The sequence below is a fragment of the Vanacampus margaritifer genome, chromosome 2 (assembly GCF_051991255.1).
Source record: "Vanacampus margaritifer isolate UIUO_Vmar chromosome 2, RoL_Vmar_1.0, whole genome shotgun sequence".
Lineage (NCBI taxonomy): Eukaryota > Metazoa > Chordata > Actinopteri > Syngnathiformes > Syngnathidae > Vanacampus > Vanacampus margaritifer.
In genome coordinates this window covers 8111104-8131670 of record NC_135433.1, presented here as the reverse complement: position 1 = coordinate 8131670, position 20567 = coordinate 8111104, and the positions used below count along the sequence as shown (strand labels likewise).

Sequence of the window (20567 nt, the reverse complement as noted above, 5' to 3'; positions counted from 1 at the left end):
GGCGGGAATGAAGGAGTCTCAGATCAGCGCTGAAATCGAGCTGTTGCCGACCAACGACAAGAAGAAATGGGCTCGGCCCCCCATCTCCATGAACTTTGAGGTCAGTATGCACGTGTGTATGTGTGGAACGTTCGCCGGGCCTCACAAACGGACTCTGGACATAACACAGGGATGTGATTTTTCCGCTAATTCGCGGAATTCCGTTCTATACCCTAACCCTAGTTTGAAACCCTAACCCTAATGTAAAACCCTAGTTTGAAACACTTACCCGAATGTAAAACCTTAGTTTGAAACCCTAACCCTAATTTGAAACCCTAGTTTGAAACCCGAAGCCTAATTTGAAACCCTTGTTTGAAACCCTAACCCTAATGTAAAACCCTAGTTTGAAACCCTAACCCTAATTTGAAACCCTAACCCTAATTTGAAACCCTAATTTGAAACCCCAACCATTATTTGAAACCCTAGTTTGAAACCCTAACCCTAGTTTGAAACCCTAACCCTAATGTAAAACCCTAGTTTGAAACCCTAACCCTAATTTGAAACCCTAATTTGAAACCCTAACCCTAATTTGAAACCCTAGTTTTACACCCCAACCCTAATTTGAAACCCTAACCCTAATTTGAAACCCTAACCCTAATTTGAAACCCTAATTTGAAACCCTAGTTTGAAACCCTAACCCTAATTTGAAACCCTAGTTTTACACCCTAACCCTAATTTGAAACCCTAACCCTAATTTGAAACCCTTTTTTTTATCTCCCCCCCAAAAAAAAAATTCCGATTTTTTTTTATTTTTTTTTTATTTCTGTTTTTTTTTAGTAGTTCATTGTGTATGCACATGACTCAGACAGATAACATCTTCTGCTATAACAAAGACATTTGTGGTATGCTCTAATATGAGTTACTTTTCATTTGGTCATGATACAATTATTTGTTCATGAAATTTGAACTCTTCAACATTATTTTTGTGTTAACTTAGTAATCACATTAGTTAGATATGATGATATTCTCAGTAATAGTTTTAAAAGCAAAGGCAGTCCAATGTTTTTGAATGTGACTGATTTTGAGTTGACTAAAACTGCCATTTTATATGGGATAGTTCAATATACATTGAAAATTTATGCTGTTGTTTTGTCTATTTCTTTGTCATGTGAGCGCATTGAAAGTACTTAAAAACACGGAAAACCCATGAGCTCCGGGGGGCTACGCCCCCCTTGTCCCCCCACCAAGGGCACTGCCCTGGACCTAGCTGGGTGCCAGCTAGGCTAAATTTTCAGATAATTTCACTTTGGTCAAATCACATCCCTGATAACATGATCGTCCGTGGTGTCAATCACCTTTGCTAGCACGCTTGACTATTTCAACTAAAAAAAAAAAAAAAAAAAGTCTCATGAATGAATGATCACAAATTGGCACTTGTTTTGAGACATACAAGCAGTCACTGACCCGATTTCTCCGCAGGTGCCGTTCGCCCCGTCTGGGCTGAAGGTGCGCTACTTGAAGGTCTTCGAGTCCAAGCTCAACTACAGTGACCACGACGTGATCAAATGGGTGCGCTACATCGGCCGTTCGGGCATCTACGAGACGCGCTGCTGAAGCGGAACGTGGAGCGCAGCCACCCCATCCATCCTCTTAATGAATTTTCTGAGTTCCTCCTTGTCTCCTCTCCCATTTATTCTTAGCGCTTCTCTTATACGCCCGCCTCCTAACTAGATGTTGGAGATTGACTTTACATCAATTTAAAATAAAAAAATAAAAGTAAATATGGCATAATGCACAGATTTATGCAAAATATGAACCATTGTATCGTATATCTCGTAGTGATGAGTAAAGCAGGCGCGATGGCAAATGCACCAAGGGGGGCTCCATTGTGTTTATTCAGTGTTATTGTTCTGCTCTCCACTCTACAAAAATGGACTTGAATTAGTCCCGCACCACTTAAACTTTAGAATTATTCTCTCTGGTAAGATGACATGTAGCTGTTGTGGTTTCACATGAATCTTGGTATAGTTCTTGTGTACGAGTAGTCCACCCTTCAAAAACGCCCGCTCACCCCTCCTGTAATGTTGACCACCTCAACTACACTCTAAAATGACTGAGCGTTTGTGTAATCCTGCATTCAAGCAAGGAAGAAGAGGACATTCCAAACAGACTTGATGAGCTCAGCTAGTTGGTGCCCCCCCCCCCTTTTTTTATTTAGGAAAAAAAAAAATCCTAAATGTATTTGAAGCACTAAGACCAACTTCTTCCAGTGTTAGATGGAATTCTGGGAAATCAGGCCCAGTCACTGCAGTGTGATTTAGAGGTGATGTCTCCCCCTGGTGTTTACCTTTTACTATGTCCGCTTCATATTTGTAGCCCTGGTGACCGTTCTGTCCAATAAAATCTGACAATGTATCGAAATGACTCAAATGTTGCATTTTGTTTTCTTTTAAACACTGTGAATTCGGTTATTTCGGTGATAAAAGTAATTCAGTTAGGAAAGATGTTATGCTCAATAAACCTTCAAATGTCGCTAGTAACACTATTGTATTTTACAATTTTTATAACAATAAATACTAAGGGGGGATCACTAATTCAGAGCACCCAGTAGTAGCACAGTATTTTTGTTTCTAAAGTTCGGGATACTACTGTGTAAAAGACGCACCGCTGGTAATAATACTCCCACAATGCACTGCGATAGACTGGCCACGCAGTTCATGGCTCCTGGACGGTGAGTGAGCTCAGAACCTATATTTATACCAGGTTAAAACCTGACGTCTAAACCAGACTCTGTAGCTACATCACTGATAGTTTAAAACAATATAATCGTTCGTGGGAACAAAGGGAATGGGTGACATGCCACTGAGGAGGCAGGACTTCCGTGTGTCACACACCGGCGCTGTTTCCGGTTGATAGGTGCGAGTGTGTAAAATCAGGCCCTAACCCTAGGGTTTCAAACTAGGGTTATACATTAGGGTTAGGGTTTCAAACTAGGGTTTTACTTTAGGGTAAGGGTTTCAAACTACCAAGTTTGAAACCCCAACCCTAATTTGAAACCCTAATGTAAAACCCTAGTTTGAAACCCAAACCCTAAATTGAAACCCTAACCCTAAAGTAAAACCTTAGTTTGAGACCCTAACCCTAATTCTAAAGCCTAGTTTGAAACCCTAACCCTAATGTAAAACCATAGTTTGAAACTCTAACCCTAATGTAAAACCCTAGTTTAAAACCCTAACCCTAATTTGAAACCCTAGTTTGAAACCCTAACCATAATGTAAAACCCTAGTTTGAAACCCGAAACCTAATTTGAAACCCTAGTTTGAAACCCTAACCCTAATGTAAAACCCTAGTTTGAAACCCTAACCCTAATATAAAACCCTAGTTTGAAACCCTAACCCTAATGTAAAACCCGTTTGAAACACTAGTTTGAAACTCTCACCCTAATTTGAAACCCTTGTTTTAAACCCTGACCCTAATGTAAAACCCTAGTTTGAAACCCTAACCATAATGTAAAACCCTAGTTTGAAACCCTAACCCTAATTTAAAACCCTAGTTTGAAACCCTTACCCTAATATAAAACCCTAGTTTGATACCCTAACCCTAGTTTGAAACCCTAACCCTAATTTGAAAACCTAGTTTGAAACACACCCTAATGTAAAACCCTAGTTTAAAACTCAAGCCTAATTTGAAACCCTAGTTTGAAACCCTAACCCTAATTTGAAACCTTTGTTTGAAACCCTAACCCTAATGTAAAACCCTAGTTTGAAACCCTTAACCGAATGTAAAACCCTAGTTTGAAACCCTAACCTAATTTGAAAAACTAGTTTGAAACCCTAACCCTAATGTAAAACCCTAATTTGAAACCCTAACCCTAGTTTGAAACCCTAACCGTAATTTAAAACCCTAATTTGAAACCCTAACCCTAATGTAAAACCCTAGTTTGAAACCCTAACACTAATTTGAAACCCTAATTTGAAAACCTAACCCTAATTTGAAACCCTAACCCTAATTTGAAACACTAACCCTAATTTGAAACCCTAACCCTAATTTGAAACCCTAACCCTAATGTAAAACCCTAGTTTGAAACCCTAACCCTAATTTGAAACCCTAGTTTAAAACCCTAACCCTAATTTGAAACCCTAACCCTAATGTAAAACCCTAGTTTGAAACCCTAACCCTAATTTGAAACCCTAGTTTAAAACCCTAACCCTAATTTGAAACCCTAACCCTAATGTAAAACCCTAGTTTGAAACCCTAACCCTAATTTGAAACCCTAGTTTGAAACCCTAACCCTAATTTGAAACCCTAACCCTAATGTAAAACCCTAGTTTGAAACCCTAACCCTAATTTGAAACCCTAGTTTGAAACCCTAACCCTAATTTGAAACCTTTGTTTGAAACCCTAACCCTAATGTAAAACCCTAATTTGAAACCCTAACCCTAATTTGAAACCCTAGTTTGAAACCCTAACCCTAATGTAAAACCCTAATTTGAAACCCTAACCCTAATGTAAAACCCTAGTTTGAAACCCTAACCCTAATGTAAAACCCAAGTTTGAAACCCTAACCCTAATTTGAAACCTTAACCCTAATGTAAAACCCTAGTTTGAAACCCCATCCCTAATTTAAAACCCTAGTTTGACACCCTAACCCTAATTTGAAACCCTAGTCTGAAACCCTAACCCTAATATAAAACCCTATTTTGGGTTAGGGTTTGGGTTACAAACTAGGGTTTCAAATTAGGGTTAGGGTTTCAAACTAGGGTTTTACATTAGGGTTAGGGTTTCAAACTAGGGTTTCAAATTAGGGTTAGGGTTTCAAACTAGGGTTTTCCATTAGGGTTAGGGTTTCAAACTAGGGTTAAACATTAGGGTTAGGGTTTCAAACTAGGGTTTCAAATTAGGGTTAGGGTTTCAAACTAGGGTTTCAAATTAGGATTGGGGTTTCAAACTAGGGTTTTACATTTAGGTTAGAGTTTCAAACTAGGGTTTTACATTAGGGTTAAGGTTTCAAATTAGGGTTAGGGTTTCAAACTAGGGTTAAACATTAGGGTTAGGGTTTCAAACTAGGGTTTCAAATTAGGGTTAGGGTTTCAAACTAGGGTTGGGGTTTCAAACTAGGGTTTTACATTAGGTTTAGGGTTTCAAATTAGTGTTTTACATTAGGGTTAGGGTTTCAAATTAGGGTAAGGGTTTCAAACTAGGGTTTCAAATTAAGGTTAGGGTTTCAAACTAGGGTTTTTACGTTAGGGTTTCAAACTAGGGTTTTCTATTAGGGTTAGGGTTTCAAATTAGGGTTAGTGTTTCAAACTAGGGTTTTCTATTAGGGTTAGGGTTTCAAACTAGGGTTTTACTTTAGGTTTAGGGTTTCAAACTAGGGTTTCAAATTAGGGTTAGGGTTTCAAACCAGGGTTTCACATTAGGGTTAGGGTTTCAAACTAGGGTTTTACATTAGGGTTAGGGTTTCAAATTAGCCTTGGGGTTTCAAACTAGGGTTTCAAATTAGGGTTGGGGCTTCAAACTAGGGTTTTAAATTCGGGTTTCAAACTAGGGTTTTACATTAGGGTTAGGGTTTCAAACTAGGGTTCTATTTTAGGGTTTCCAAATAGGGTTAGGGTTTAACTTTAGGGTTAGGGTTTCAAACTAGGGTTTAACATTAGGGTTAGGGTTTCAAATTAGGGTTAGTGTTTCAAACTAGGGTTTTCTATTAGGGTTAGGGTTTCAAACTAGGGTTTTACTTTAGGTTTAGGGTTTCAAACTAGGGTTTCAAATTAGGGTTAGTGTTTCAAACCAGGGTTTCACCTTAGGGTTATGGTTTCAAACTAGGGTTTTACATTAGGGTTAGGGTTTCAAATTACGGTTTCAAATTAGGCTTGGGGTTTCAAACTAGGGTTTCAAATTAGGGTTGGGGCTTCAAACTAGGGTTTTACATTCGGGTTTCAAACTAGAGTTTTACATTAGGGTTAGGGTTTCAAACTAGGGTTCTATTTTAGGGTTTCCAAATAGGGTTAGGGTTTCAAACTAGGGTTTAACATTGGGGCTAGGGTTTCAAATTAGGGTTAGGGTTTCAAACTAAGGTTTTACATTAGGGTTAGGGTTTCAAATTAGGGTTTTATATTAGGGTTTCCAAATAGGATTATAAATTATATTACAAATAGGATTAGTAGCATTAACACAGGAACTAAAATCAGTCCATTGCTCAATATTCATTTAATGCACTGTAAAATACACAACATGCAGATTTTGTGGTAAGAACACATATAGACCAACAACCATTCACAGCTTTGGACAATTTTGCAATGTGGGAGGATGACGGACTACTCGCAGAAAAAGCCCTTTTGAAAAGCGGAAGGATTTGAATCTTGAAACCTTCCTCAAAAAAGGACAACAGTAAATATCACTTGTTGGAAAAGGAGGTCATTTCATAAAAGTCGAGGACCAAAAAGTGGATATTTGATCTTCAAATATCATCAGGTAAGAGTTTTTGAGGAAGTCCACATAGTTCTGCATGCTCTTCTTGTGACTTTCGCACTTGTCCAGGCTGAGCTGCAGCTCCGTCACACGCGCCTCAAACTGCTTCTCCGCCTAAAAGGCCAAAGATAACATCTCCTGGTTGAATGTCGAGTACATTAGTGATGTGAAGGCAAGGGTGAGTTCGGTTTCTCACCGTTACTTTGCTCTGACGGAGAAGCCTCAGCTCGTTAACGGTGATCTGAAGGGCCTCGTCTTTGGACAAAACTTGCTCTTTGACATTTTTAACCTGTAAATTTAGGATGCAATGTTTTTATTTATCATTCTATAATATATATTATATTATTATTAACTCTTTGACTGCCAGACGTTTTCAGAAAAGGGATGCCGTGGGTGCCAGCCGATTTTAAGCATTTTGACTGATCTTTCAAGGTCCACAGAAAATTATGTGTTTGGACTATGGAAACACACATACTACTAAATGAAAGATTGGACTCTCATCTTTCATCAGAAAAAAAAGTTTGTTTCTACCTTATTCCGTTTTTCAGTAATCCACAATAGAAAATGGTTAGTTTCACCTCTGTTTTGAAACAAACGTCTTTTAACGTCTTTGGCACTCCTCCATAGGATTTTACTAAACGTTATTTAACGTTTTTGGCAGTCAAAGAGTTAACAATAATAATATTCATTATTATAACATATGAACATAATAATAATAATATTATTATTAAATTTATTAGAACATTTAAGAACCACAAAAAACAAGTACTTGTTCTTTGAAATCCAATAAGTCTGCTGAGGATTGATCCAGCTGCCGGTTGAGCGCTTCGCATTCGGACATCCGTTGCTCCAGCTGGCGTTCGAGCTCTGTGCAACGCGTGGAGCGCTGTTCAAGCAGCTGGCCGCTGTGGCAAAGAGATTGCTCTTGGACCTCCAGCTTCCGTTCCAGCTCCAGCTTCTCTTGGCTCAGCTGCTCAAGCGTCCTAAAACAAACATTTGGGAGTCAGGCTTTATGTGCTTTCGCCAAGGTCCAATTTGGTCAATTCAGTCTTGCGTTGATTTACTTTTGCAGGGTGTCCACTTGCTCTTGTAGTTTGGAACTGGTCTCTTCAGTGGACTCTCTTAGCTCCACGGTCGATTTCACCAAATTCACTTGAGTCTGCAGCTGTTATTTCAAAATGCAGATGAAACATTAATTATTTGTTATATATTAATTACAGGCTAAATGTTTTGGGGGCTTTTTTAGTAACACGCCGAATAAAATGCTGTGGCATCAGGTCAGATTTAGAAAAACTATCCCATGGTTTTTGTCTTAATAGTTTATGATTTTAATTATATTTCAGTATTATCTCACTGTATTCATATTGTCATTTATATGTTTGACAATATATTTATATTGTCAATTAGAAAAGTAAAACAGTAATCAATATTAACTAATTGTGTTTAGCTTAATTATTTATCTCGTTAATTGGAAATATACAATAAAAATGATGACGTTTTTGGTTATGTAAAAATGTCAGACATTTGTAATAATCTTACAATATGACCGAGATGTGTTTTGTTATTTTATTTAAAAAAAAAAACATCATAAAAGAACAAATAAATAAAATGCTATTTTTTAATCTTATTTTAAACATTACACCCTAATAAAATAATTTTGACATTTATCCAGTTTATTATTTTAGCATAAGTAATTATACATAATATATATATACATTTATTAATTGTATTTAGTTATCTTTTAATTTTATAAAGGTAATAATTTTACCAATAAAGGTAAAAATAATTATAGGAGTACATATTTCAGATGCCTGTATTAAAAGTTTAGAAAAATAATCATACATTTATTAGAACTGCCATTTTATTGTATTTAGTTTGAATTATTTTTTTCATTTAATTTAAAAGACACATATTTTTTAAAATAAAATTACTACCATTTTTTAAATATTGAAGTCTTTTATTACATATTTAATATATTTTTGAAAAATCCTACATTTTACTGATATTTTTTCCCCTTCTTTCCTAAATCACTTCAAGTTGTATTGTGCGACGCTTCCAGGATGTCCAATGTGATAACCAATCAACCCTTCCTGCCGGCACACCTCATTCTGCAGCTTCTTAAGGTTCTCTGACTGTTCTGAGCACTTCTTCTCTGAGGTTTGCAGCTCCTCCTGGCAAGCGAGCAGCTTCTGCTCGGTCTCTTGCAGCACTTTAGACAAATGCTGCAGCTCTTCGACGCGACCCTGCAGCTCCTGCCTCACCTGACAGAGGGTTAGACTAAAATGTCAGCAAACCTAGGTTCTGCTCTGCATGCTGCGAAGCAACCTCGAGCTATGCTTCGTTCCAGAATGAGGAAGACCATTTATCTGTATAAACATCTCCAGACAATCAACCCGGTCTCGCTGCCCCTAAAATTCCAAAAACTTTTGTATTATTTTTTTTTTTTTATGAGAAAAACATTACCATATACAGGGATGTGATTTGACCAAAGTGAAATTATCTGAAAATTTAGCCGGGGGTCTGGGGGCCGCTGGCACCCAGCTAGCCCCCCGGAGCTCATGGGTTTTCCGTGTTTTTAAGTACTTTCAATGCACTCACATGACAAAGAAATAGACAAAACAACAGCATAAATTTTCAATGTATATTGAACTATCCCATATAAAATGGCAGTTTTAGTCAACTCAAAATCAGTCACATTCAAAAACATTGGACTGCCTTTGCTTTTAAAAACTATCACTGAGAATATCATCATATCTAACTAATGTGATTACTAAGTTAACACATAAATAATGTTGAAGAGTTCAAATTTCATGAACAAATAATTGTATCATGACCAAATGAAAAGTAACTCATATTAGAGCATACCACAAATGTCTTTGTTATAGCAGAAGATGTTATCTGTTGGAGTCATGTGCATACACAATGAACTACAAAAAAAAAAAAAAAAAATCGGATTTTTTTTTTTTGGGGGGGGGCGGGGGAGATAAAAAAAAGCGGAATTCCGCGAATTAGCGGAAAAATCACATCCCTGCATATAATATTGTAATTTATAAAAACACAGTAATGGCACAAACAGGGATGTGATTTGACCAAAATGAAATTTTCTGAAAATTTAGCCGGGGACCCAGCTAGGTCCAGGGCAGTGCCCAGTGGGGGGGGGGGGGGGGGGGGGGGTGGGGGTCATGAACAAATAATTAGATCATGACCAAATGAAAAGTAACTCATATTAGAGCATACCACAAATGTCTTTGTTATAGCAGAAGATGTTATCTGTCGGAGTCATGTGCATACACAATGAACTACAAAAAAAACCAAAAAAAAAAACAAAAAAAAAAACAAAAAAAAAGAAGATTTTTTTTTTGGGGGGGGGGGGGGGGATAAAAAAAGCGGAATTCCGCGAATTAGCGGAAAAATCACATCCCTGCACAAATTAAAAAAACAAAAAACAAAAAGTTTTTGTATCAATTGAATGGCATTGTACTGCTGACAACTTTGGCCACCTGGGGGCAGTATAAGACAGAGAGATATACTGTACATGGATGACTGTAAATTATAGCTATCAGCTCCTTCCTTGCACAGGGAAAATAATATATGACTGTGTGCTGTTATATTAAATATGTGGTTGTTTAAAATATACATTTAATTCTCCCAATTTTATGTCCAGTTTGACGGTAGACTCCAACTAGCATTGGCATTAAACAGCTTGAAGCTGTGGAAACTTCCACAGCGCTCATGAGGCTCATGTGCGAGCTGAAAGAAACAATTACCTCATCAACTTTTGAGTGTTCTTCATCTTGCATTCGCTGAAGATCCTGTGATACATTTTCAGATTGGATCCTCACATTGCTCAACTCTGCTTCAAGCTCTGCAACCTGAAAGGAACATAAAGAGACTTTTGGCGAGAGATGTGGTAAGAACGGGATTTGATGCCTGCCAATTAAAAGGGCACAACCATTCACACACCTTTGGACAATTTGGTATTCAATGAATTTCACAGTCATGAGTTTAAGTTCATGATTGTATTTAAAAAATAACAATACACTTTTCAATAAGCAATAGTTTAGTATTACTATGCACGTAATTTCCTGAGGAATTTAATCGGGAGTTGCATCTCCAACTAACAACTCCGAAATTCCGGTTCAGAAGGTGAAACGCTATATTATCATGATGTGTTGTTATTGAGCTGTATTATGTTAGATTTGATACAATGTTGAGAGCTAACAAGTCTGGTTCATGGCTGGCTAAAAATGTTCCAGGAAATAGCGTCCTTTTTTTTTTTTTTTTTTTTTTCTCAGGAGAGCTCAGTATTGTTCATTCGATTTGACATCATCATTGCTCTCCTTTTTTTTAAAAAAACAAACAATTTAAAAAATTTAATAAATGTTTTTTTTTTAAATATATATACATATATATATACATATACACACATATATATATATATATATATATATATATATATATATATATATTTTTTGAATGTGGGTGAGTATATGTATGTGCGTGCGGTGTGTGTGTGTGTGTGTGTGCGTGCGTGCGAGCGTGTGTGTATTCATCAGTTCACCTAAAGCCCATTAAAAAAAATCCCATACTAATAATATAATATAATAATAAATTGCCAAATGCAGAAACATCAATGTAAGTTATCACGATGTGGTGGCTCTCGCTAACAGACAGAATTAAGTAACCGGAATTAGGTTAAAAAATTCTATATACGTATACCATGTTTCTATAAATTTTGATATTTGGTTTTTATTTGAGGCAGATATTTTTTCCATTAAAATGTGATTTATGAGGAGGTTAGACCATTGGTCGATATTCAGAGTTTGTTTATTTTTCCAGTTAACAAGAATTGTTTTTTTAGCGATAGTAAGGGCTACAAGTGTAGATTGAAATTGTTTATGTGGTAAGTCAGTTGTTGTTAGGTCACCTAGCAAACACAAGTTTGGAGATAAAGGTATCCTACAGTCCAAAATAGCGGAAAGTTTTTCTAAGACTTTAGTCCAGAAATACATAACCGGAGTACATAACCATAAAGCATGAACATAAGTGTCTGTAGTGTTTTGTAAGCATTGGAGACAAATGTCGGAGTCTGAGAGTCCCATTTTCTTCATCATATATTGAGTAATGTATGTTCTGTGAATAATTTTATATTGGATAAGTTGTAAATTTGTGTGTTTTGTCATTTTAAATGCGTTTTCACAAACTTGAATCCAAAAGTCAGGTTCCGGTGCTATAGACAAGTCTGTCTCCCATTTCGAGATGGGTAAAGACATTTTATCAGTATATGAAAGTAACTTATATACTTTTGAAAGTTTTTTTGTTGTTGTCGGAGAAAGCTTGTTAATATCTTTAGCTAAAACAGGCGGTTGGAGCGTACCCCGAAGTGTTGGAATTTTTTTCTTTATCATATTTTTAACTTGTAGATAATGTAAAAAATTTCCGTTTTTTATATTGTATTTTTGGAGCAAGGATGTATATGATATAAACATATTATCTGAGAAGAGATGGTGGAGATGTGTAATTCCTTTCTGCTCCCACACAGCTAAATGAAACGGTTGGTTGTTAAGTTGAAAGTCGGGGTTATGCCATAGGGGAGAAAGTCCACAGGGCTCCACTTGGGCTTTTGTCAATTCTAGTGCCTTCCACCAGGCAGTCACGGTGGCGGAAATCATTGGGTTTTTAAAACAATTATGACGCTTAATCGATGTTGTAATAAACTCTTTGACTGCCAAAAACGTTATATAACGTTTAGTAAAATCCCATGGAGGAGTGCCAAAGACGTTAAAAGACGTTTTTTCAAAACAGAGGTGAAACTAACCGTTTTCTATTGTTGATTACTGAAAAACGGAATAAGGTAGAAACAAACTTTTTTTTCTGATGAAAGATGAGAGTCCAATCTTTCAATTGGTAGTATGTGTGTTTCCATAGTCCAAACACATAATTTTCTGTGGACCTTAAAAGATCAGTCAAAAATGCTTAAATCGGCTGGCACCCACGGCATCCCTTTTCTGAAAACGTCTGGCAGTCAAAGAGTTAAGAGTAAATCTCGAAGTCTGAGGTTATTACAATCCTTCTGTTCTAGTTCCAACCAACAGTTAGTAAGGAAAATAGCGTCCTTGCGGCTAGTTTTTTCACCGCAAAATGGTTTTCAGCACCAACGGATGTGTGGAGATTCAAAGTTGTTGATTTGCTCATCAAGGCTTTCTGATCAAGAAAACCCTTCAGGAGCTGTTATGCAATAAACCAAACATGCTTTTGGCCTAAGGGAGGAAACAGAAGCACAGTAGGAAAAAAAACATATAAAGAGAGATTCAACCCCAGATTTCCTGACAGTGAAGCAGAGGTGCTAACCAGTCACCCACCACGCTAACCTGCTTTTCAAACTGTTCAACTCTGCGGTCCTTTTCACTCGACGCACTCTTCTCTTGGACCAGAACTGCCTCACACTCAGCAAACTGCTTCTCCAACAGCTCAAAGGACAGCTGGGACACACATGATGTCGATTTTGTGACACATTTTGGAATATGTACTTTTTATATCTGCTCATAAGTAGTTGTGTGTCTGGAGTGCAAGCCAACTCACAAAATAAATCAACACAATATTTTCTTTTTTTTTTCCTACCCATTTCTGAAAATATACCTGTGAGTGAGCCATTCTGCACTTTGCCCCCTGCTACTTAATCCATGTAACATTTGGTGGTGTGGACATGCCATTGTCCCAGGAGTTTAAAGGACAATATGAATTGCAGATAATTTATGTTGATTCTTTTAAAACATCAACATGGTGCTCCTCATCTCTCATTTTTGCTATAGTTTCCTCTCTTGACCTGATTCCACTCATTATCTAAGTGACTTTAGGCTCTTATGGAGTTGTCAATTTAGGCATTAAGTACATAATATCAGTGATCTGGTTAATTTAATTGTGGCTCTCAAAATTGCGATCATGATGAATTTTTTTTTTTATTGTGCAGCTCTAGTTATTTAGTGCGCTCAACTTGCCCATTTTAAAAATCAAATGTGGCCCTTGAGCACAAAAGTTTGCCCATCCCTGGATTTGATTTTGAAGGTGCATCAAATGAAGTGTCCAACTGAGTTGTACCTTGAGCAGAGCATAACTGGCGCTGACGTGCTCCTTTTCCTCTCGGAGTCTTTCGAGTTGCTGCTTCCCACCTTCATGCCCTGCGGGGGTCTCGGCCGTCTCCTCCCTTTCCGAGCTGTCCTCGCTGGCCTTCTCCAACCCCCTCCTCTCCCTCTCTCTGATCCATTCCTTCTCTTCACATTTTTTCTCCCAGTCCTTTCTCTCTTTCTCCCTCTCCCACCTTTCCTTCACCCATTTTCTCTCCTTGTCCTCCTGCTTCTTCCTCTCCTCCCTTCTCTTAACCCATTCCCTCTCCTCCTGCTCCTTCCTCTCCCTCCTTCCCTTCACACATTCCCTCTCCCTGTCCTCCTGCTCCTTCCTCTCCTTCTCCCACTCCCCTCTTCCCTTCACCCATTCCCTCTCTCTATCCTCCTGCTCCTTCCTCTCCTTCTCCCACTCCTCTCTTCTCTTCACCCATTCCCTCTCCCTGTCCTCCTGCTCCTTCCTCTCCTTCTCCCACTCCCCTCTTCCCTTCACCCATTCCCTCTCCCTGTCCTCCTGCTCCTTCCTCTCCTTCTCCCACTCCCCTCTTCCCTTCACCCATTCCCTCTCTCTATCCTCCTGCTCCTTCCTCTCCTTCAGACTCTGCTCCCTTACCTTCATCCATTCCCTCTCCTCCTGCTCCTTCCTCTCCTTCTCCCAATCCTTCCTTCGGTTCACCCATTCCCTCTCTCTATCCTCCTGCTCCTTCCTTTCCTTCATCCAGTCTTCCCTTTCCTTCACCCATTCCCTCTTCCTGTCCTCCTGCTCCTTCATCCTTTCTTCCTGTACCTTCACCAATTCTCTCTTCTCCTGCTCCTTGTTCCTCTTCTCACTTACCTTCACTGATTCCCTCTCCTCCTGCTCCTTCTCCCACTCCTCTCTTCTCTTCACCCATTTCCTCTTCCTGTCCTCCTGCTCCTTCATCCTTTCTTCCCGCTCCTTCACCAATTCTCTCTCCTCCTGCTCCTTCCTCTCCTTGTCCCTCTCTTCCCTTCTCTTCACCCATTCCCTCTCCTTCTGCCCCATCGTCTCCCCCCTTGCCTTCACCCATTCCCTCTCCCAGTTCTCCTGTTCCTTCATCCTCTCTTCCCTTCCTTTCACCCATTCCCTCTCCCTGTCCTCCTGCTCCTGCCTCTCCTTCTCACTCTCTTCCCTTCCCCTCACCCATTCCCTCTCCCTGTCCTCCTGTTCCTTTCTCTCATTCTCCCTCTCCTCCCTTCTCTTCATCGATTCCCTCTCCTCCTCCACCCCCCTCCCCCAGTCCCTCTTCCTGTCCTCCTGCTCCTTTCTCTCATTCTCCCTCTCCTCCCTTCTCTTCATCGATTCCCTCTCCTCCTCCACCCCCCTCCCCCATTCCCTCTTCCTGTCCTCCTGCTCCTTTCTCTCATTCTCCCTCTCCTCCCTTCTCTTCATCGATTCCCTCTCCTCCTCCACCCCCCTCTGACCCCTTCCCTTCACCCATTCCCTCTTCCTGTCCTCCTGCTCCTTTCTCTCATTCTCCCTCTCCTCCCTTCTCTTCATCGATTCCCTCTCCTCCTCCACCCCCCGGCCCCATTCCCTCTTCCTGTCCTCCTGCTCCTTTCTCTCATTCTCCCTCTCCTCCATTCTCTTCATCGATTCCCTCTCCTCCTCCACCCCCCTTCCCTTCACCCATTCCCTCTCGCTGTCCTCCCGCTTCTGCCTCTCCTTCATCCTCTTCTCCCTTACGTTCACCAATTCCTTCTCCCTGTCCTCCTTCATCCTCTCTTCCCTTCCCTTCACCCATTCTTTCTCCTCCTGATTCTCCCTCTCCTTCATCCTCTCCTCCCTTACCTTCATCCATTCCCTCTCACTGTCCTCCTCCCTCTCCTTCTCACTCTCTTCCCTTCCCCTCACCCATTCCCTCTCCCTGTCCTCCTGCTCCTTTCTCTCATTCTCCCTCTCCCCCCTTCTCTTCATCCATTCCCTCTCCCAGTCCTCCTGTTCCTTCATCCTCTCTTCCCTTCCTTTCACCCATTCCCTCTCCCTGTCCTCCTGCTCCTTTCTCTCATTCTCCCTCTCCTCCCTTCTCTTCATCGATTCCCTCTTCTCCTCCACCCCCCTCTCCCCCCTTCCCTTCATCCATTCCCTCTCCCAGTCCTCCTGTCCCTTCATCCTCTCTTCCCTTCCTTTCACCCATTCCCTCTCCCTGTCCTCCTGCTCCTTTCTCTCATTCTCCCTCTCCTCCCTTCTCTTCATCAATTCCCTCTCCTCCTCCACCCCCCTCTCCCCACTTCCCTTCACCCATTCCCTCTCACTGTCCTCCCGCTTCTGCCTCTCCTTCACCCTCTTCTCCCTTACGTTCACCAATTCCTTCTCCCTGTCCTCCTTCATCCTCTCTTCCCTTCCCTTCACCCATTCTTTCTCCTCCTGGTCCTCCCTCTCCTTCATCCTCTCCTCCCATACCTTCAGCAATTCCCTCTTCCCGTCCTGTGGCTCCTTCATGCTCCCCTCTAATTGCTTCTCCCTTTCCTTCTCCCTCGCCTCCAACTCCATGTGCTCCCTCTCTCTCTCCTTCACCATGTCCTCCTTTCCCTTTATCCTTGCTTTCTTCCTTTCCCTTTCTCTCTCCTTCACTTTCACCGTTTGCCTCTCCATGTCCTTCTGCAGCTTCATCGGGATGCCGATTAGTTGCCTTTAAGTATAAAAGTTAACGGTGACATATTATGCTTATTTTCCCTCACACACACAATTTAAACGCTATTGTCAAAATGGACTCGCTGAGCCTGTTTGGTGGTCTATATGCAAATGAGCTCAACCCAGCATCCTGTCCTATAGTTTCTGTGTTGTTTGGCCGTTGCTCGAAAATGGCAAATCTTTGCCCAAAAAAAGTCATGGGCGGAGAAGCACATCATGCGTGTGTTATGTAAATCACTAAATAAGCGGCTACTGCTTGTGAAAAAGAAAAAACCCACTAAGACAGTAAAATCTGATTGTATTTTGACTCGTGGAGGCTGTAAGTCATCACAGGTTAGGGTTTAGTTAGAACATCTCTAGTACAAATAGTTGTTAACAGTTAGATACACAAAATTCAGAATGGCAATTTTACATAACATGCCCTCTTTAACAATAGTGTAGAAGTTCGTAAACCTACTTTTGCAGTAATTCCACCTGAGCATCTAGTTTGTGGTTCTCTCCGGTCAGCTGCTCCTTCTCCCGCGTCCACGTCTCTTTCATTTCTAGGAGAGTTGACAGCTGGAAGTCCTGATAGACAAAAGTTGTCAATAGAGTGTTCGCAAGAAGAGAGCCAAGTGCATCACCTGCATGGACTCTGGTCGCACCTTATCCTGTAGCTGACTGAGGCACTTTTCGAGGGTGGCCTCGAATCGCTCAGCTTTCTGCTTGTGCACACGTGAGGCCTTCTTGAGGGCCTCCTTCTCTTGTGAGGTTTGCTCCGTCAGAGCTGCCAGGGATGCTTTCAGGTCGTCTATCTCTGACTTGTGTTGAGTCAGGGATCGCTCTAGAGTCTAGAAAAAAGAATGTGGTAGAACATGACGATTTTAGGGGCCGCTCATCTTGGTGGGGTACAAACTCAGGGTTTCTTACCCGCACTTGCACAGTCAGTCGATTGTTTTCTGCTTCCTTGTTGCGTAGCTGCCCCTGTATACGGGCGCGTATGCCTTCTGCAGACTTGGCTATGTTAAGAGCACTCTTGATGTTCTCCTGTGATCAATGGGAATGAGAAGGAATTGGAATAGGGAAGTTTTTCCCAACCTTTGAGCCAAGGCACCCATTTTACATTTCTACAGTAGAGGTGAAACGAGCCCTCAAGTAATTTGAGTAAGGAATTATTTTTTCAGCCGTTCAGCAGCTCAATCCACCCGTTTTTATACATCTAAGAGGGCGGCCATTTTGCCAATTACTGTCGACTAAAAATGACACCACAGTTGTTCAAGCTCAGGTAACGACCAATAACAGCTCACCTATTTTCTGAAGCAAAGCCGTGATTGTTCATTACCTGAGCCTGAACAACTGTGATGTCATTTTTAGTCGAAAGCAAGTGGCAAAATGGCAGCCCCCAAAGATAGAAAAACGAAACGGGCGGATTTTACTCCTTTAAGTGTATACCACAAACGCAATATTAATCAGGAAACATGGGGGTGTATAGAACATATTGTTGTAAAGAAAATTTTGGGGTTGACTTCCATTTAAAAAAAAACACTTCCCTGTGTTGCACTTATACTGATCTCGTGACATCGCCGCATGTACTCGCCTGTTCCTTTTGTTGCAGATACATCAACTCCTCTGCTCTTCTTTCTGCTACACCAAGATCACCTTTTAAAAGCTGGAGAGGACAATTTAGAGAAAAACAAAATAGATATTATCGACAACATGGACAAAGTGGTGGCACAGGAGGCCATTACACCCAACTATAAAGGAAATCTAGGCGTTTCCAGTCCGTTGTGAAGATTTTCTCCAAGATTTTGGAGCGTGTTTGTGGGAATTTTTTTAATGAAATAGTGGTTAAAATCTGCCTCACAGTAGAGTAAAGTCCTTGGTTTGAAAACCACCACTCACTACTGCAATATTGCGATATTAAGACTACCACAATATAGTCTGTGAATGCATTAGCAAATACGTGCCTCAATATTAAACGTTATTTGTGATTGTAAGTCGTTTATTGAGGTTAATATTACCTGTACTATTTGAATATATGTATAATTCTGACCTCAATTAATTAGCATTGTATGTACATTTAAAATTAAAGAATTAGCCAGCCTATTTCTCTGTCACTGCTGGTATGTACAAAAACGCAATATTGTTCTTTTTTTCCCTCAATATGAGCTTCTTTTTTCTTTTCTTTTTCTTTTTTTTTTTTTTTTTAAAGATTGCCAACCTGCCTACAATATCGTGATAATTATTGTATTGTGAGGTTTATATTGTGATAATATTGTATCATGATGATCGTTGCATCCCTACGTCTCACCCAAAGTTTGTGACCCTCTTGAGAACAAGCGCTATCAATAATGGATGGATGGCATTACGCCGCTTAAAGTTGTTTTCATATTTTAGTTCCTACACACACCCTAGTGTCCTTTTGCATCAGTTTAGTAGCATGTATGTACTTGTGTGTATTTTTCACATAACACACCTGATTGTCACGTTCAATCTGTAGGATCTTATTCAGCAAAGCGTCAATCTTGGTGCTTGCATCAATGCGATCAGTCTGGTTAAAAAGGAAAAAAAAACATTTGTAAACTTTCAATTAGAGGCCGAAGATCAAATGCATGAAAACTGACCTCCTCGTCCAGAAGCTGGTTCAGTGTTTTTCGCACAACCAGGTTGATTTGCCGAAAGTCCTCCATCTTCTGCAGCAAGAGTCCTCTCTGCTTGGACACGCGCTGCCTGTTGACGGACGATTGTGCATCCTTTCATGAACCAGAAGAGGAAACATGAGTAATTTGCAATACTCTGCTGATGACACGAGCGAAGAAGACGTACATTCAGAATGTCTTTAAATGACACAAGCTGTGCAGCTGCAGAGACGATGGCAGCTTCGGCGTCCATCAATCTCTTCACGAACGATCCACACCCTTTGTCATTCTCCCTGGCATTACATGGACTAAATGGATTATGTGGAGATAAAACAGTGAGATGTTGCACAATGACAGTATACAGAGTACACATCATGTTCCTCACCAGTGGACCTCAACCTGTGGGGTTTTATTGAGACCGGTGCTGGTCCAGATGGTCTTTGAGGATTCATGAGTGCCTTCAAGGTCTGCACAAGTCAGAGTCACACCCAGCCTGGCTGAGGAGTTGCAGCCAGGAGGCCCTTCATCCTCGGGACACATAATACCTGTCATGGATGCAACAATAATAAAGAAGCTCCTAACATACTAAACATTTTGTTTACCCTCATGAGTTATTGCTAAGAGTCACTGTGTCAATTGAAAGGAACTATACAATCCAAGTTATTATTACTGTTGTTACTAACACGGTGGAAAATGCACTCTAGCTATATTTTAGCTTGGGTATTAGCTTCTGTCGTCAAAATGTGTTGTCAGGGGGAACGTGGTGTAAATGTAAACTCGCCCCTTTATGACGTTTAACCATTTCGTTTATATCGAAAAATACACCTTACCGTACACAGAGTAAAGCGACAGCGTCGGTTTATTTAATTGCTCAGAGACAGCATGTTGCTAGTAAATAAAGACATTACTCACGGATTTGGTTTTGTTTCGTATGGCAAACACTCCAAAACACCCGCCCACTTCGTCAATCTCGGTGATTTGAAGATGATTGGCTAGTCTAGAGACAATTCCGCGACGTCATGACATTCTCTCACCGTTGATTCGCTACATTGAAGGTAGCGTAGGCGGTGCTTCACGAGATTTAATTCGCCGGCAGCCAATGATAAGAGAGCAATTCCGCTGTTGCCAGAAACCATAGAAACAAAACGGAAGTTTACCGTCGCGAGCTCGGCTAGCAAACAAAGCTACAAAGATTTACGAGTATTGTTTTTTTGTTTTTGTTATTTTATCCTACCCGAACGTTTCAAACTTAACCTTAAATTGACATACAATCGTTTCCCACTAACAGACAACTGGCATTTGCTCCAGCTAACGCACAGTTAGGCCTTAAATCACAGTTAGCTTGACGGCTAATGGTACTTGAGCCTTGTAACTACAATGTTCAAGGCTAAAATACTCCTAATTGGTCCAAACGAGGTAAGTAAATATACACACCTTTAACCGCATCGTGTTTAAAGTATCTGTTGGTTCACGTGTTCAGTCATAAGACTAAATGACAAATCAATACGGATCCCTGTTTTCTGTTAAAACAACAACACACGTGATGTAAAGGTGTTATTTTTGTGACTGTAATACAACACTGTTTATTTCAGAGTGGGAAAACCGTCCTTGCAAATTTTCTCTCCGACACAACAGAAAATGTGGGAGGCGTATACAGACCCACTCAAGCAGTCAGGTAAGAGCTACATGACAATCCTCTCAAATGTCACCAACAGCTTTTAAGTTTAG

General features: G+C 40.3%; 3 protein-coding genes across 5 annotated transcripts in view; 2 read left to right on the top strand and 1 right to left on the bottom strand.

Moving 5' to 3' along the window:
- Positions 1-2403, top strand: part of LOC144043523 (AP-2 complex subunit mu-A-like) — a 17678-nt gene extending 15275 nt beyond the window's left edge. Inside the window, exons 12-13 of the mRNA XM_077557241.1 lie at positions 1-100; positions 1459-2403. The exon at positions 1-100 is cut by the window's left edge and continues 12 nt beyond it. Of these exons, the coding sequence (XP_077413367.1) occupies positions 1-100; positions 1459-1593 (235 nt within the window). The 3' untranslated portion in view covers positions 1594-2403. The remainder of the gene's footprint in view (positions 101-1458) is intronic.
- A 3764-nt stretch (positions 2404-6167) lies between these two features.
- LOC144042956 (uncharacterized) lies at positions 6168-20495 on the bottom strand. Its single transcript, XM_077556091.1, has 18 exons — positions 19752-20495; positions 19225-19384; positions 19027-19147; positions 18825-18953; positions 18677-18751; positions 17798-17869; positions 17131-17247; positions 16866-17051; positions 16679-16788; positions 15202-16219; positions 13546-14805; positions 12819-12929; positions 10215-10319; positions 8550-8708; positions 7512-7612; positions 7217-7430; positions 6644-6736; positions 6168-6561 (listed from the first exon to the last, which is right to left on the bottom strand). The coding sequence occupies exons 2-18, from the start codon at positions 19377-19379 to the stop codon at positions 6394-6396; spliced, it is 4194 nt and encodes a 1397-aa protein (XP_077412217.1). The 5' UTR covers positions 19380-19384; positions 19752-20495; the 3' UTR covers positions 6168-6393.
- Positions 19968-20567, top strand: part of ift22 (intraflagellar transport 22 homolog (Chlamydomonas)) — a 63656-nt gene continuing 63056 nt past the window's right edge. For 2 of the 3 annotated variants that reach the window (XR_013291024.1, XM_077556089.1), the window contains exons 1-2: positions 19968-20255; positions 20432-20514. Coding sequence is in view for 2 of the 3 variants with exons in the window: in XM_077556089.1 (XP_077412215.1) it covers positions 20217-20255; positions 20432-20514 (122 nt within the window). In the remaining variant the exon portion in view is untranslated. The remainder of the gene's footprint in view (positions 20256-20431; positions 20515-20567) is intronic. The other variant, XM_077556090.1, reaches the window with a different exon arrangement.